Source organism: Athalia rosae, chromosome 7, assembly GCF_917208135.1.
Source record: "Athalia rosae chromosome 7, iyAthRosa1.1, whole genome shotgun sequence".
In the NCBI taxonomy this organism is placed as follows: domain Eukaryota; kingdom Metazoa; phylum Arthropoda; class Insecta; order Hymenoptera; family Athaliidae; genus Athalia; species Athalia rosae.
Window position 1 is genome coordinate 9,763,111 of NC_064032.1, and position 17,337 is coordinate 9,780,447.

At 35.8% G+C, this 17,337-nt stretch overlaps 1 protein-coding gene across 1 annotated transcript; it reads left to right on the top strand.

Annotated features, from left to right (window-relative positions):
• The first annotated feature begins 5,308 nt into the window (after positions 1-5,308).
• LOC105691125 (cAMP-dependent protein kinase catalytic subunit 1) lies at positions 5,309-8,766 on the top strand. The gene has a single exon (XM_012409410.3). It carries the CDS (start codon positions 7,141-7,143, stop codon positions 8,200-8,202), a length of 1,062 nt encoding a protein of 353 aa, XP_012264833.1. The 5' UTR covers positions 5,309-7,140; the 3' UTR covers positions 8,203-8,766.
• Positions 8,767-17,337: the final 8,571 nt, after the last annotated feature.

The window sequence follows — 17,337 nt, forward strand, 5'->3', positions numbered from 1 at the left end:
TGTGTATGTTATAATACGGTTTATATAATTTTGGTTCTCGACGTAAATTTTTTCACGATTTTGCTCCTTTTTTTTTTGTCTTTTATCTCTCTCGTTTTTGTTGTTTTTTTTTCTTTTTCGCTTAGAACTCGGTCTCTCGCGAGCATAAGAGAGGAGAAACGAATCTAAACAAAAAAAAAAATAAATAAATAATAATAACGAAATAAATAAATAAAAAAAAAAAACAACCGAAAAAAAAAGAGAGAGAGAGGGAATTATGTGTCTCATATTCCGAAATACATTTCTGAGTCATAGAGTCCACTGGTGAGTTCTGTAAGTACGTGCGCTCTATTTTACGTGTACATACGTATATATAATACCCACATGGAAAATTTATTAGTAAAAATTCTCTCTTCGTTGTAAAACATGATAATACACGCGAAAAATCATCGTATGGGTATACGTATGATGTGTACGTGTGTGAGTACAGCCATTCGCGTGTGTGATATTGTAAAAATAACGCGTTGCAAGAGAAATTCAATACACCCGAGACATGTGTGTACTTTGAGCACACGCTCGCGTTTCGCATCGAAAATACATACTCAATTGAGGGACACGTGAGAAGAAAACGATCGGATGAAAATAAAAAAGGAGAAAAACAAAAACCTTGAACGAAAGGGATGTAGGATTACCAAAAATTTTATACTTTCGCGGCAAGAAATCGTGAATGAAAAAACAAAAAAGTACCTCAAACCCCCGGAAAAAAAGAAAAAGAATAAACGGCAGCACGTGCCGAATGCATATTATGTTTCTGTATACCCATACACACGTTACGACTTCCGTTACAGGTTATACCTACCTGTACCAAATGTGTAGCATGGAACATGTTAATATCTACATTCAATGCCGCAGCTGCTGTCCTTATTGATACGAGTTCGCAGGTGAAGAAGAACCAACGAATTACGTGAAGAGCGCGCGCGCGCGCGCGCGCTCGTTCGGGGCAGATGCAGGAATTTAAAGAAAAAATTCTCTCTCCTTTTTATTTCACCACAAATTTTTTCCATCATCTTAATATTTCTCGCATTTATGTGCGTGCGCGTATGCGCGTGTAACCGAGAATCGGTGGCGCGTGTCTCCACATCATAAATGTATGTAGTTATGATTCCTTTTTTATTAACAATGTATTTTCGTTCTTTTCCCATTCTCAAAAAGATTCTTACTTTTCTCGCTCTCGTATCTAATTTTTATCTCTTCACTTTTCTTTTTTTTTCCTTTCTTTTTTCGTTTTTTCACGCAAGAATATCATAGGCAACTTTCCACATCAACCGTATTGTACACGCATAACAAGCGTGGGATGATATACAATATTTGTACATCATTTGATTTTTTATTTTTCCTGTTCTTCGAGGTAATTTACCTATACTAATTGTGAGACGTTATTGTTATTATCATTCGGTATAGTTCTTCGGATGCGTCGTTGACCGGAAGTTGAAAGAAAAAAAAAAAAGAAAAAAAAAAAAGAAAAAAACTATAAGAAAAGGACTAGAGAAAAAAAAAACTTTCCGCGCTCCGGTGCAGAACTTATAACAACTATAGACGTAAAAGTCGAGTGAGTTCTTTGCCCTCTATGTATAGTAATGTATATAATGTGGTAACGCTTTACGTAGCGTATGTATTACAATGTATATATATATATATATATTACATATTTTTACTGTACACATAGTATGCTACGCATATAGTTATTCATACATAATTCTTTCAATCGGTAATACTGAAAATTATGGGGGTTTTGAAAAATTTAAGCAAAACTAGATACTATTCGATTTTTTTCCCAATTTTTCTCCAACTTTAGTTTAGTTTAATTATTTTACCGCAAGATGGAGGCACGAATCGTGGGATTACCTATTGCACACCTACCACCTTATCCTGCGATAGTTTTAAACGTTGAAATCCGCCATTATCCCGAAATATTTTTTTTTCTCACCGAGTGAAGTAAAACTGATAGTTTTCCTCGAACAGGAACGAGGAAATAACGAAGGACCGTTTATTACTTATTTTTTTTTTTTTTCTACGTATTTTTTATTAATTTGATATTCGACTCGCGTGTGTCGCGCTTCGATTACATTGTTTCCCTCGATGTTACGTTCCCTTTTCCCTATTTACTTCTTTTTTTTTTTTCAGTCTGTTTTTTACTCGTTTTTCTCAATCTATACGTTTGAACTCTTTTTCATGTCGCTGTCCCCTCCTTCTCTCTTTCTCTCTCTCTCTCTCTCTCTCTCTCTGCTCATTCTGGGGCTGAATGACGTAAGCCGAATTGAATCGCCTTTCAGCCCTCTCCTCTAACCCCTTCGCCCTTCATTGCCCCGTTTAGCCTTTATATACAGACCCTCTCCGCATACCCCTGGAAAATTCGCTTCCACCTATAGTGCCACGTTCGCATATATCCGTACAACATTCAAAATACAAATCGTGTAAATTCCATACCCTGGATACACATTTTTGTACACGTGATTCTACCAATTGGCTAACATCTCCTTTGTTTCCATTCAATGCGGACGTATATCTCCCCGAGGCAGCTGTGTGTATTTTTTATTTGTATATTTACACCGACTTTATGTTATTTCATTTTATTTTTTTAACATTCCTCTCATTCGCTCACCTATGCAACGAAACTCGAACTACCGTACGGATCATATTTAGGTACGTTCTGATTTCGAAGTTTTTTTTTTTCTATTTTATTTTTTATCTAAATTCGTCTTACGCTTCGAGTAGGCATTCGACGTGAGATACTTGAGACGCGTTATCAGCTGGCTCTGTATCGATGACTGATTCAATATCAATCGCTGGATCGGTCACATCGTCAAGAGGATTGTCAAAGATGATCGATAAAATATCAATCGGATCCAACGTGCGATGTATTTACACAAGCGGTTGTCGTACATAGAAACTTGAAATCTGAAGAATTCGCACTTGAGATCATATCTGTAATTTATGCTGAATTGATTTACCGGGTGTACAGCTATTAATTGTCACGCGATTGTTCTTCTTTTTTTTTTTAGGGAGGGAGGGGCGGGGGGGGGGGGGAAATATCGAAAAACCAGAACCCCGAAAAACGGGGATAAGAGAAAAATGGAAGGAAGGATAAAGGGAAGAAGAAATTCCTTTTGACAAATTGGCCGCACAGCTGTCACAGCTTTTGGAATCGATAGAACCGACCGCCCGTAGACGCGCGCATCCCTTTTCCTCACCCTCTCGCGTTTTCCCACTACCTTCTCTCTACTTCACGAGTACCGAGCGGAGCGGCGAAGAGAAGAGAAAGGGGGATGAGTAAGGGTAGCGGAATTGCGGAGGGCGGGTACAGAAGGGGGTGGAAAAAGAGAACGTGCCAGAACGGAGCGGAGATGAAAAGGGGAAGAAAAAAGAGGGAAAATTTTTTGTTGTTGTTTTTTCAAATGGTTACTTCCCAGAAACTAACCTTACCCAACTACGGGTGCGTATATAGGTATCATGAAAATTTTGAACGCTCTTAAATACAGAGGCCGAAATTCGATGATTAGAAAAATACCGTGGCAACGAAGCACACGCGTATAAGGAAAGAAGATGACGGTGTAACGATGCCGATGACGTCGATGAGTCGATCCCTCTCGTGTACGTCCCGTGTGGTGTCAAACAATATTGGGTTCGTTCGTGCGAGTCACGTAGTATCAGAAGCACGCGGGTTATAGAATATATAACATAATCGGCAAACGATTATTTCGAACGAGTGAATATGCAGCACCCGCGCTGTCCATTCTTCCGTTGTATGCCCTGGATCTGTTGAAACTTTATTTATAAACCGGCCGTACAGAATCTACTTTGCACCGTACCTACGGCATGACCGCTTTTCATAACCAACCTCGATTTCACATGGCTTATACTTCACGTATATACAACATGCATTTTTGGACACCGGTTTGTTTCGTTTTATTTAGGTTTTTTTTTTCTTTATTTTCTGACCCCTTTTCGCTGTACGCTCGAAAAAAAACAAGAGAAAATAAAACAAGTAAAATATTTCATAATCCAAAAACTCTTATGAATCCGCACGGTGATTGTTGATTATTTTAAGAATTCATACAGAAGAGCGACGACGAAGATAAAAAAAAAGTCAACAGGTGGGATAACGAGGGAGCGTGCGTGTAGTTTATTCATGTATTTCTTTTTTTTTTTTCTTCTCTATTTGTTACTTACCAGTTCATTTCAGTTACATGTATAGTTTCATTTTTGGGAAGTGAAAGTAAAAGATATTCTGTTCATTTTTTTTTTTTTTTTTTTTTTTTAATTTGATTTTTTTTCACTCCTCTCGTTATCAGGTACGCGTACGTCACCTACTTACCTTATGCCGAAGTGAGCGGAAATCGGAGAACAAAACGAAACACACCGTACACGGTGTGGAGACATGCAGAAGGAAGAAAAAAAGTTCCGCTGTGACGTTATTCTTCTCATTGTCAGTTTTTTTTTTTTTTTTCCTTTCTTTTGAGTCAATTTTTACTTTCCGTCTCTCCGGAACATCCCCTCCCTCGAAACGGTATCGTGTATCGTACTTCGTGTACAAGATCTGTATACGTACCCAATTAAAAACAGAGTAGGAAAAAAAAAAACAAAATGAGAAAAAAAGATCGAAAAAGAAACGTTGTCAGAATATAGAATATAGAAAACTGAAAGAAAAAGGGCGAAAAATGAAAAGAAAGTCGAACAAAGGAAAGACAATGAAGAAAAGTGGTCGAAGAAGAGAAGAAAAAAAAAAGAAGAAAAAAGACAATAAATGTAATAATAGAGGGAAAAGGTAAAAGAAAATGAACAACTCGTTCCCTCTCGAGGGTGAGGAAGAAGAAGGTGACCGTCGTATGTATTTTAAATTTTTGAACGTGTGCTTAGAGGGGTGAAAAGGGCGAGAGGGATGTCGCGTCGTTTCGAAGACGCCGCCGCCAGATGGGGAGACCGTACTGCCGCGGGTGGCACGATATCGTTTTGAATGTTGCGGTGGCGCCACCATCTGGTGGCTCCGGATAGAAACAATTTCCAACGCCTCGCGTCCCACTATTGACATCACGTCCGCACTACCGCCGACGGCTCCCGGTCGCCAAGTTTCTCCGATATATCGTGCGTACGCTTTCCGTACGACCTCCGCCGAGAGCCGAGGAACGATCGCGAGCTGTCGGCTCGGGCTCCGAACATAACCGAGCGGCGCTTCCGCCCCTCCCCGCCCCTCGCTTCGCCTCGCACCTACCCCTCGTTTCGCGTTTCGCCCTCCCCACCCCTCCCGTCCCTCCCGCCCCTCTCAACCCCCGCGTCGGAGTTTGTAAACCCTCCCGCCTCCATGTCGCTCCGTCGTCGTCGTCGTCGTCGTCGTCGTCGGCGTTTCTCTAGTTTGTTAACGGTCCGGGTTACACGGCGCAGCCGACTGCCGCGCGACACCTCTCTATTCGGTGGCTCTCAGGTCGACTTTCTGTCCCTGTGTTGTCCACCATTTTCACGACGGATATACCTAACAGTACGGGGACTACGTTCGTTCGATCGTTTCGGTTAAGTTCGCGTTACGCGTTTGTTCTATTCTAATTGAAATTAAGGGGCGAACGAGATATGGCGAGATATGGAAAATATTTGTCAAACAAATGAATCGATCAACTGATTGAGAGGATTGAGAGAATAGGGAATAATAAGAGAACCGAATGAAAGTATTTCAAAATCGCGGATTTATCGTCGTAATCGCATGAATATAAACATAGGAGTCCAGTCAGTTAGTCAGTCAGTCAAGACGGTTGTGTTGAGTTGAGTCGAACGGATTATATTGTATCGCAACGTAAAATTAAATGGAATGAAAAAATAATTGAACGATACGGAGTACAAGTGGTTGTCGTATAAAGAAAAAAGCACACAAATCGAATAAAATTGAAGAAAGAGAGAAATAATAATCACGATAGAGGAAACTTCGAGTTTTATTATCCACGAAGGAGATTTGGGAAGGGAGAAGGGAAATAAATAATATAGACGGTGAATCGTGAATGGTCGTAATCGCCTCCAGTGCAGGACACGAAACATTCGTTAACGTTAAACCACCAGGGATTTACGACGCCGCCATCTTAAAGATACTCAACGGGGGGTCGTCGTTTTGCACCAAGTATTCAAGTATAAATTATTTGTAAAAAAAAATTAAATCAAATCAAATCAAATCCAAAGCAATAAATAAGATGTAATAGAGGAATAAATAAATTTGTTAAACCTGAAATTATGAGTGATTATTAAATCAATACAACGCTCCGAGCTTTACATATTTTCGAAAGACGTCGTTCGTCGGTCACATTCGAACAATCGCCTGTAGTCAAACGAATAGCTGTAATTGTAGTTTATTCGAACGACAAAAAAACAAAAAAACAAAAAGACAAAAAGACAAAACGAAAAAAAAAACAGTCGAAAAAGGAAACAATCGAATAAAGAAGAGGAGAGCAAAAGCGAAGGACGAGTCCATCGGATAACAAAGTGGAACGAGAGTTATCGGGACACGGTTCGTGTTACCTAATAATCGTAAAGTGTTAACTTTGTTACTAAAAGTACGATAACTAATAACGCTCGAAGGTGACGACCGCGACGGGGTGAAAGATGGCGCGAGTCAGGGACGAGGAGTGTTGACCCATTTCCACGGTCTACGTTACGTTACTTCATCGATAGTAGTAGCGGTGGTGGACTTGTGGTGAAAGTGGTGATGGTGGTGAGGTGTTTATGTTAATGTTATTGTTGTTGTTGTTGTATTTGTCGACGACGGCATAAATAAGGAAGAGAACAAGTGTTGTACGTAACACATGTCGTCTCGATAACCGTCCAAAGTATATAGAACAAAAAGGAAGAGGAGAATAGGAACGAGCAGCACCCCTCCATCTTGATAAGCCAACTCGATCGAGAGAGGACCTTATTTCGAAAAAAGGAGAAGGCCTCGTTCCCCCAAAGTAGTCGGAGAAGTCCATCGCAACGAACGGGAGTATATAGAGGGGATATTCGTTGATCGATCGCCGGTGTTTATAAATCGTCGTTAAATCATACGGTGATTATAATTAAATCGGCAAAATTCTGAAAAAATTTGACATTCGTGGAGCCCTGGCAGGGTCCGCGGGTGCTTCATCAAAAATGGGCAACAATGCCGCAACGGCAAACAAAAAAGTTGACGCGGCAGAAAGCGTCAAGGAATTTCTGGACCAGGCCAAAGAAGACTTTGAAGAGAAATGGAAAAAGAATCCAACGAACACGGCCGGTCTGGACGATTTCGAGAGGATAAAAACACTGGGCACGGGTTCCTTCGGGAGGGTGATGATAGTGCAGCATAAACCCACCAAAGAATATTACGCCATGAAGATACTCGACAAACAAAAAGTCGTCAAGCTCAAGCAAGTCGAGCACACGTTGAACGAAAAGCGCATTCTTCAGGCAATAAGCTTTCCATTCTTAGTATCGTTACGTTTCCATTTCAAAGATAACTCGAACCTCTACATGGTGCTCGAGTACGTACCCGGTGGCGAGATGTTCAGCCACCTGAGAAAGGTCGGCAGATTCTCCGAACCGCATTCAAGATTTTACGCGGCGCAAATCGTCCTTGCCTTCGAATACCTGCATTACTTGGATCTGATATACAGGGATCTGAAGCCTGAAAATTTACTCATCGATTCCCAAGGTTATCTCAAGGTCACGGATTTCGGTTTCGCCAAAAGGGTCAAAGGTAGGACGTGGACGTTGTGCGGAACGCCGGAGTACCTCGCACCCGAAATTATACTTAGCAAGGGTTACAACAAGGCCGTCGACTGGTGGGCACTCGGTGTTCTCGTTTACGAAATGGCCGCTGGTTACCCACCGTTTTTCGCCGACCAGCCGATACAAATATACGAAAAAATTGTTAGCGGCAAAGTGAGATTTCCGTCGCATTTCGGCAGCGATCTTAAGGACCTATTGAGAAACTTGCTTCAAGTCGATCTGACGAAGAGATACGGCAACTTGAAGGCCGGCGTCAACGACATCAAGGGTCACAAATGGTTTTCGAGCACCGACTGGATCGCCGTTTTCCAAAAAAGGATCGAAGCCCCCTTCATACCGAGGTGTAAGGGTCCCGGTGACACCAGTAATTTCGACGACTACGAGGAAGAGGCGTTGCGGATCTCGTCAACGGAAAAATGTGCAAAGGAATTCGCCGAGTTTTGAACTAACGAACGTCGAGGATTATTTATCGTCTTAACGTTAAACCGATGCTCCGAGATAAAGAAGAAAAGAAGAAGCAGAGAACGGTGCAGATCAATGATGGTAAAAACAAGAGTAAGAATGAGAATGGGGTGAATTCTGTTGCAGCTGCACCTCGTCGTTTTTCGCACTCGTCGTCGTCGTCGTCGTCGTCGTCGTCGTCGTCCTTGTTGTTGTTCTTGTAGTCGATCATCGCGCGATTATAATTACGACGATTTTTAGAAAAGGGCAACCATGAAAATAATAATCTATTTCAATACCCGTTCGTAAGGGGCTCGAAGAGTATGGGGGAAAGAAAATAAATAAATTAAATAAAACAAAATAGAAATCGTTGCACGGGGTAGTTCCTAAAGTGTGAAACGAGAAAAAGAGAAGAATAAGCGAGTGAGCGGAAAAAAAAAAAAAAAGAATTATAATAATACACGCGATGCCGATACGTGCAGTTTGCCGGCTGACGATCTTACCAAAGGGTCGTTTCCTGAAAACGAAACATAGAAAAGGAAAACCAAAAAAACAAAACAGTAAAGGTAAAGAAAAGAAGAACGGGTTCTCACGATTCCTCGATGCTGCAAGGAAATATTAAATGAAAATAGATCAAAAGAAAAAATTAAAAAAAATGCAGAAATCACATAAAACCGGCGAAGTGGAGGAAGGAAACCGTACGGAAGAAAAAAGTGAATAACTAGTTTGATATAATCGATTAAATAATTGAATAAATGAAGATTTGAAATAACAAAATAAAAAATAAAAAGTGAGAAGCTCGATGATGATGATGATCGTGGCGATGAAAGGAAGAAGATGAAAGAGTAAAAAAAAAAGGAAGGAAGAAAACGGAATGATATATTATTACAATATTATAATAGTGAAGTACTAAGCGATCTTGATATGGAAAACCTTGTTGTATAACCTTCCGTTAGTTTCTATGTATACATAATTATTTGTGTGTGATATACGAGGGTGTGCGTCGTGCTTTTTGAGCCGCTATAAGTTTGTCGCGGTTTGTCGCGAGGGTGTAAAGAGGGTTTTTGGAGGGCGGGGGGAGGGGGAGGGAAGGGGGGGAGGGAGGGAGGGAGAAAAAGGGGGAGGAGATAACTGAGATAATATATTATATACCTATCTACCTATATATGACGATACGAAAGAAGGAAAGAAAGAAAGGAAAAAGGAAAAGTAGAAAAAAATAAATTAAACGTACGCGAAGAAAAAAAATAAGAAAATTAACTAATTAATAAAAAGAGATTGAGATTTTGATTCACTACGTATATAGCCAGAATACCTGCTACCGTAACTTACCTCTCGATATGTATGTGTATATATTATATATGTGATATAGTATATACGTGTACATATGTATTTACCTATACAATTGTAGTCGTAGCTGCACGCTGTTGCAGCTGCTGCAGATGCTTAATAATTCACTCACCCAATCACTCTCTATAAGTCAGTCATTATCACCAAGTTATACACTATAGTCTATGTATATAGTATCTATATTTATATGTATACATAGATATGGATATGCAGATATACACACACACACACACACACGTATGTCGTACCGTGTATGATTATATTAGAATATAGTTAACGCTGCTCTGCACTAGAACGCTATTGTATAATTATTACTGTATATGTACGTCGCTGCTGCTGCTGCTGCATTTTCCGTTGCTCGCGGAGCTGCATCTGCAGCAGTTTGATATATAGAAGTAAAGAGACCGATTAGTAAACATCCTTATATGATGCGTATATTTACGATGTGCTTGTCTTCTTTCCATTCGTACATACCTATAACGTTACATTGCGTCGCTTGAGGCGAAACTCATTCGAACATAAAACATTCATAATCATCATAATCACCGTAATCATAATCATCATCATCGTCGTCATCATCATCATCATCATCCTTAGAAGATATGGTATAGTTTCGTAATAAATGTGTGATGAAAGAGACGCTCGTGTTTCAAGATATAATATTGTAAACTATTCTTATTTAAATTACACTTACGTATACGTGTATATGCTATACATACACATCTTTCAAGATTTATATTATGTAATCTCAGTAATTATTATTATTTCTTTTTCGTTATCGCTATTATTGTGTTACGCGTTTTTGTTTATTTTTTTATTTCTTTTTTTTTCATCTTTATTATTTATTTCTTTTCTCTGCATGCAGTAAATTATTCTGAAAAAAACAAAACGCAACACATTTCATGTATAGGTATGTCTAGGATAAAATTGAATTAACGATCTGCAACTTTATTTTAGTAAAAAAAAAAGGAGAAAAAATCGATTGATGATTTTTATTCGTTTTTTTCCGATCTTATATTTATATATCGAAATTCCTCGTTGTCGACGTCCCGATGATCGTTGTAGTTCTTGATGTTGTTGTTGTAATATATATATTTATATACATATTGTTTTTGTTTTCTAATTTTTTCTCTTCTCATATCTTTTTTTCCACTACAAGATCCGAAAAATATCAAAAAACAAAAAAAAAAATTACCCACCTGATAGCGTGTAGCGTTTGGCTTTCAGTGATACGAAAATCGCAAAGCGAGCAATCAATTATTCAACGCGCAGGCTAGTGAAATGGAAATTATTTCGTCATCTCAAAAAAAAAAAAAAAGAGAAAAAAATTTCTCTCTTTTTTTTTACTTGATTTTTTTTTTTCTCTTTTTTTCTTCTTGTTTCGTAATCTATTTGTTTATAATTGTAAATATCTGTATAATGTAATAATATTGCTATAAGAAGTGTTTTTTGTGTTTTTAGTATACCTATATATAATATATATAATTATATATATATACATATGTTTAATTGAAGTAAACGTAAAGAGAAGAAAAAAAAAGAAGAGAAAAAAGACATGAAGAAAGGAAAAAGAATGATAAAATAACACAAATAATTCTATAAAAAACTAGGGAAAAAATTAAGACGAAGGTGAAGATTCGTTTTTTCTTTCATTTTGGAAAGAGGGAAAAGAATATCAAAGGAAGGAATGGAAAAGGAAAGAAAACTCGAAAATTTCAATCTATCACGAAAATCCGTACATACCAAGTGAATGGAGTAAAATATTTCCATCGTACGATACATGTGTGCATGTACATGTATATATATATATATATGAATATATATGCACTGCACTTACCTATCGTATTATATAGCTTGAGCATCAATACGGAACGGTTTGAAAATAGGTATTCTTGTTGTAAAAATAGTTGATGAAATACGATTGAAAAACAATTGAAATACGGAAACATAAAATGGAATTTCTCTTATACGTACTATACGTAGTATACGTTACATACGTGTATCGGTTTTCTGAATTTCTCGTATATTTCTCCATTAAATTGTTTTCGACATATATATTATGTGAGATGAACCATATTTCTATCCGGTTTTTTTCTTTCTTTTTTTCTTTCTCTTTTTAAATATAGTAAATTCAAAACGATACAGACTTGCCTTTGGATTTTCGGACTTCGTACTACAAAAAAAAACTGACATTAAAGATTAAATAAATAAATCAATCGAATCGTACGTTAGGCTATGCAATTACTCCCCATCGCCGAAAATTGAAATAAATAATATTAATACGACGGACATCGAGGTGTTTTCACGTTTTATTCTTTCTACTTCTTTTCATTTTTTTTTTTCAAATTTTTCTTCTCGTCCGTGAATCTCCCCTCCATACCTTGGAATGAAATACAGAAAAAAAATTAAGGAAAAAAAAGAAAAAAAAAAAGAAAGAAAAATGAAATACTGAATAAACTAAATATGCCCGAGCTGCATATACTAATGATAATAATTAGTAAAATCATATCATCAACAATTATATGGATATAGATAATAATTAAATTGTATAGATGAAAATTGAATGCATCGTTGTTTTATAGAGTCGCATCAAATGAATCATATATATTTATAATAGGTATATAAATATATATATTATATAAATAGTATACATATATATCATCAACTTCTTCTTCTGCTGCTGCATCCGTATAATTTATTTATGAAAGAAATCAACAAAAGAATCTGAAACAAAAAAGAAAAAAAAATAATTAAAAAATTAAAATTAAAATTATATTTAAAAAATCAGCTATATACTTACAACCATATTGTAAATAAATATTCTATTATATCATATTATATTATGTCATATTACATTATATTATATTATATTATATTATATTATATTATATTATATTATATTATATATATGTGATTAATTTAGTATCGTATATAAATTATATAAATATATGCGTTTAAATAAATTATTATTATTATTATTATCGTTGTTGTTACATTGTTATTCTTTTAATCAATATTCAACACATATCGCAAACTTGGCGTAATAATTTTTTCGTTTTATTTTAAAAAATTTTTTTCTCTTCATTTCCATTTCCAGTCAATCCTCCGCGTCATTCGATCTCGATCGACCGATCGATCGGTTGATCCTTATCGGGGCATACGAAAGAGAATAAATACAAATGAAGCAAATGAATGAAAACGCCAGCGAATTTGGCGAAAAATGAAAAAACAAATAAAATATATGAATAAATGAATAAATAATAATATTAATAATAATAATAGTTACATTAGAAATAGCAACACCAACACCAATATAGAATTAAACAACGTATATCAATATGTATAAGATCGATAATAATAACAATAATAACAATAATAATAATAATAATGATAATCCTAACATAGGTAATAAAAATATATTTAAAAATGTCGATAATTTGTGGATGTTATAATTGATACGTGACGATGACGGTGCAGTAACATATGAGCAACGATGAAACGTCGCGATCCAATCGTAGATTTTATTGTTCCAACTAGTTAAAAAGTGTAATTGCGGTTTGAACTGCTCTCAATAATCGTAAAAGACTCGTTTGTACGGATCTGTCCATTACTATGGTATGCTGCAGTGCGTGATATCGCGAATGTCGTTTCGGTGTCTTTCTTATTATCTCGTTGAAGAATTGAAGAACATTACTTGCATAAACATGCACGCGTATACGTACGTCGTATGTATGTACATAGATTATGCAGTACGTGTACAATTCGCACGAATGCACGTGGGTTTTCTAACACACGTACACGCACCTATAAGGTATACCGTTAAATGATATAACTTTGCATCGGAACGCTGGACGTTCGAGTTACGGAATATAATATTAATAAAACCAGCTCTCGCGACGAAGCGGAAATTTATTTATCTAGTCATTCGTTTAGTTTGTTCTTATTTGCGAACTTCTTTCACCTCTCTTCTCTCAAGACGGACAAATTTTTCCTTTTCTCTTTCTTCTCTCTCGTAACTATATACCTATGCGATACTCATCATTTTCGGTTATCGTTGTATTGCTTTTGTTTTTCTCCCGTTTTCAATGGAAAAAACAATATTCGATTATTGTTTTTCTTTTCTCTGCTAAATCAACTTTTTTTTACACATCATAGGTAATAACGATATCGATAACGCCAACAACGATATAAAATTGCTGCGATTCCGTTCCGCAGGGTCTAGTAGTATGAGATTCGAAGATATTCGATATGGAATCCCAGCCCTATGCACAACGTTAATGTAGATCGGTTACGAAATCAATCGAAACTCTCGACGTTATAAACTTGCACAGGTATATATACATACCTGTACGCGACGATGATTGGAAACGCTTTCGATCCAGACCGGAAAGTTTTCCCCTTCTCGTTTAATGACGATAATGATAATATAACATACATAACGTTTCCGACACACGCGTGTATTAAATATCGTATGATAATTCAGCCTTTCGTTTTTCCAATAATTAATACATGGTGTGTATGGATACGTGTATAAATGTGACGTTAGTATGTACTTCATATTACAATACATACGGCATGCGTAGATATTGCGTTATTATGTGTTCTTTACTCCGATTGTTTTTTTTGTTTCTTTTGAATTCCGTTTTCTTTTTCTCTTCTTTCTTCTATCCGCTCTAATTTAGGATAGATAATTAACAATTTTTCAAATTTCGAAAGATAATTCCATACAACAATATGCCGCGAACAAGTGTACATGTATGCCTACATACCTGTACACACATATGTAACGATAATAAAAATTGTCAAAGAAAAAAAAAAAAAAAAAAAAACAAGCAGAAGAAAAACGAACTGACATTAATTGCTACAACGTAAGATTGAGTTTGATTTTATTTTCATCTCTTCCTTTTCATTGCTTTTTTCGCACATATGTATTTACGTAGCACATACCTTGTTTTATGCAGATACGTACGTACTTCATTTGGATTTTAAAAGGTCTGTTAATTATGTGACAGTTTATATACAGCGCAGCACTAATTATAGAAACGTTTCATGTCATATGTGGGTATAGGCTGCAGATGCAGGTGACGTTATACATTAAATCTCGAAACTTCAAACTAACAACGGGTAACGGGGGGGGAAAAGAAAAAAAAAAAAAGAAAGAAGAAAAAACAAGACCGCTGGTGTCTCGAGGAGCAAAAATATTTTTCAAAAAAAAAAAAAAAATCGAGAATAGAAAAACTACACGGTATATGTGTACATACATGTTTGAGAATTCAAAATTCTTCGCTCCGGTGACAGATCTTGAAATAAAAAACTCGATTTGAAAACTACAAAAAATTAAAATTACTAAACTAATAAATGAATGATAACTCTTACCTTTTGGGCTGGGGGCGGGGCAGGGGGGTTGAAGGGAACAGAGGGTGAAAAAAAAAACCAAAATAAACGAATGAATAAATAAAAAAAAAAAAAGAAGTAGGACGACCACTATACTTCATTTTCTTTTTCCTCTCATTCTTTCATCATTATCATACCATTGACGAGTATATAGTATATACATATAAAGTAGGTAAATTTTTGTTTTGTAAATATATCGTTGCAACGATAAAATATATTGTGTGCGAATACTGGGATACGAATATATTTTATTGAATTACTCGGATGAGAAAAAGCAAGCAACAGAACTTAGATGAATAATAATAACAATAACAATAATAATATTAATAATGGAAATTATGCATCTCACCAAGTATAATGTACGATGTATACATATGTGTGTATTTGTCATGTAGTTAATTTACTTGTTTTTTTTTTTCTTTAATGATGAACTATCGAACACGTGAATAAATAATCCCAATAGCGCACGATTATCGTCATATCGGCGCACGATTGAATGGAATGAAAAACAAGAAATGGAAATGAAGTAAACAAAATAACAAAGAGAAGAGAAGAAAAATGAAATTCATACAGGGGCGTCACCGTTAACGTTTTAAATATTCGATGACGTGCGCTGCAGATACGCGTACGTACGTAGTGCGTACACGTACCGTATGACGCGGTATTGTATAATAGATTAATTATCGCGATCAGAAAAACAACGGGGAAGATATCAATCGATCGGGTTTGAATTTCCCGCCGTTTTTCCCATTCGTCTAATTTCCCTCCACTATGTATGGTTAAGCACATCGTATCCCCTATATGCCGTAGAAATATCGGATCGATTGCTACCCCGGTAGTTTTGGCGATTTTTTTCCCTGGTCTTTTCTGATTTGAAAGAAAAAACGAAAAGAATAATGGAAAAACGAAATTCGTTCCAAACCGTTTTTCGAATGAATGACAGATGTATGGATCATTATACGCATGATATGTGGGTATATAATATATAAAATAAATTATCTCCATCATTTACTTCTATATTATATTATTAATAACCAACCACAGTACCTATATTCATACTATATATATATAGTACAATTTATATAGGTATATAGATAAGGAATTAAGATGAAATTAAAATTATATATATATGGCGATGCGGTCGAATTATTCTGTAAATTGATTAGTGTAATATCTGATCTGATGAAAAATGAAAATTAAAAACAGGGGGGGGAAAAAAACAGATTCGGTTCGTTGCCAATGAATAATTAAATTCACTAAATAATATTTTTAATTACGATAGTTAATATTTTTGTCAATTTATTACAGGTTGCTTTTCAAGACACGGAATGAATTTGATGATCGTTGTGTGATAAAAATACCCACGTAAAGTATTTGTAAAAACAAAAAAAAACAAACATAAATAAATAATATAATATAATAAAAAGAAACCAATGTGTAACAGTTGTATAGGTTTACCATAAATTGATTTGCTTGATGATTGGTATTAAATAAATGAATGAATAGGTATACATTAATTAATCGATGATTATTGAATAATGATTATTAATAATAATAAATACAGTGACACCTGTATCATACTGTATGAAATATTGATATCCATTGAGTATATACATACATTTATTAATATAATAATAAAATATATGAATTAATTGCGAGAACACGGGTCATATTGTATATGTTGAAAATTATACATACTATATGTACTATATAAATATTATAATTATATTATACATGAAGAATATAATAGACGTGAATATTATAAATAATATAATACTAAATTGAATTAAATTAAAAAAATATACACGTATTATTCAATACACATTTAGAAAGGTATGTATTTATATAGTCACATGATTAATAACAAACTGTGGTTGAAATTAACATTTCTCTCTCTTTCTCTTTCTCTCTCTCTCTCTCTGTTTTTTTTTTTTGTTCGTTACTTTTGTACACACGTATATTTATATCCGTGCAACGTGCGAGTTAATGCAGCAAACTCCTACGCCCTCGTTGATTATTCCTTAGTTAAAACCACTTCCGGTCGCGGTTGAGTTTCAATTAAAAAAAATACTCTCCTGTGAACCTACAGTACTTGAAAACACGTGTTAACGCATGTAAATACGTACGAAGTACATGGGACATTGCACGTTAATTGAACCACTATTTCCAAAATATTTGTACAACTCAATGAAACTTCTTCGACGTCGCTTGACGGTTGGGCGTTTTTTTTTTTTTTTTTTGGTAAAAGGTGAACCGTTGCAAAATTGTTTCCAGGGCATCGGGAACAAACCCCGTCGACTCCGAAATCGAAACAAAAAAAATACGGGGGTACCCCTTTGGATTTTTAGATTTTTGGGCGAAAAGTAAAGCATTTTCGCAATCGATTGCAGGGCT

Bases quoted from the DNA above. Each gene is read 5' to 3' on its own strand.
- LOC105691125 (XM_012409410.3), top strand. From the start codon at position 7,141: ATGGGCAACAATGCCGCAACGGCAAACAAAAAAGTTGACGCGGCAGAA.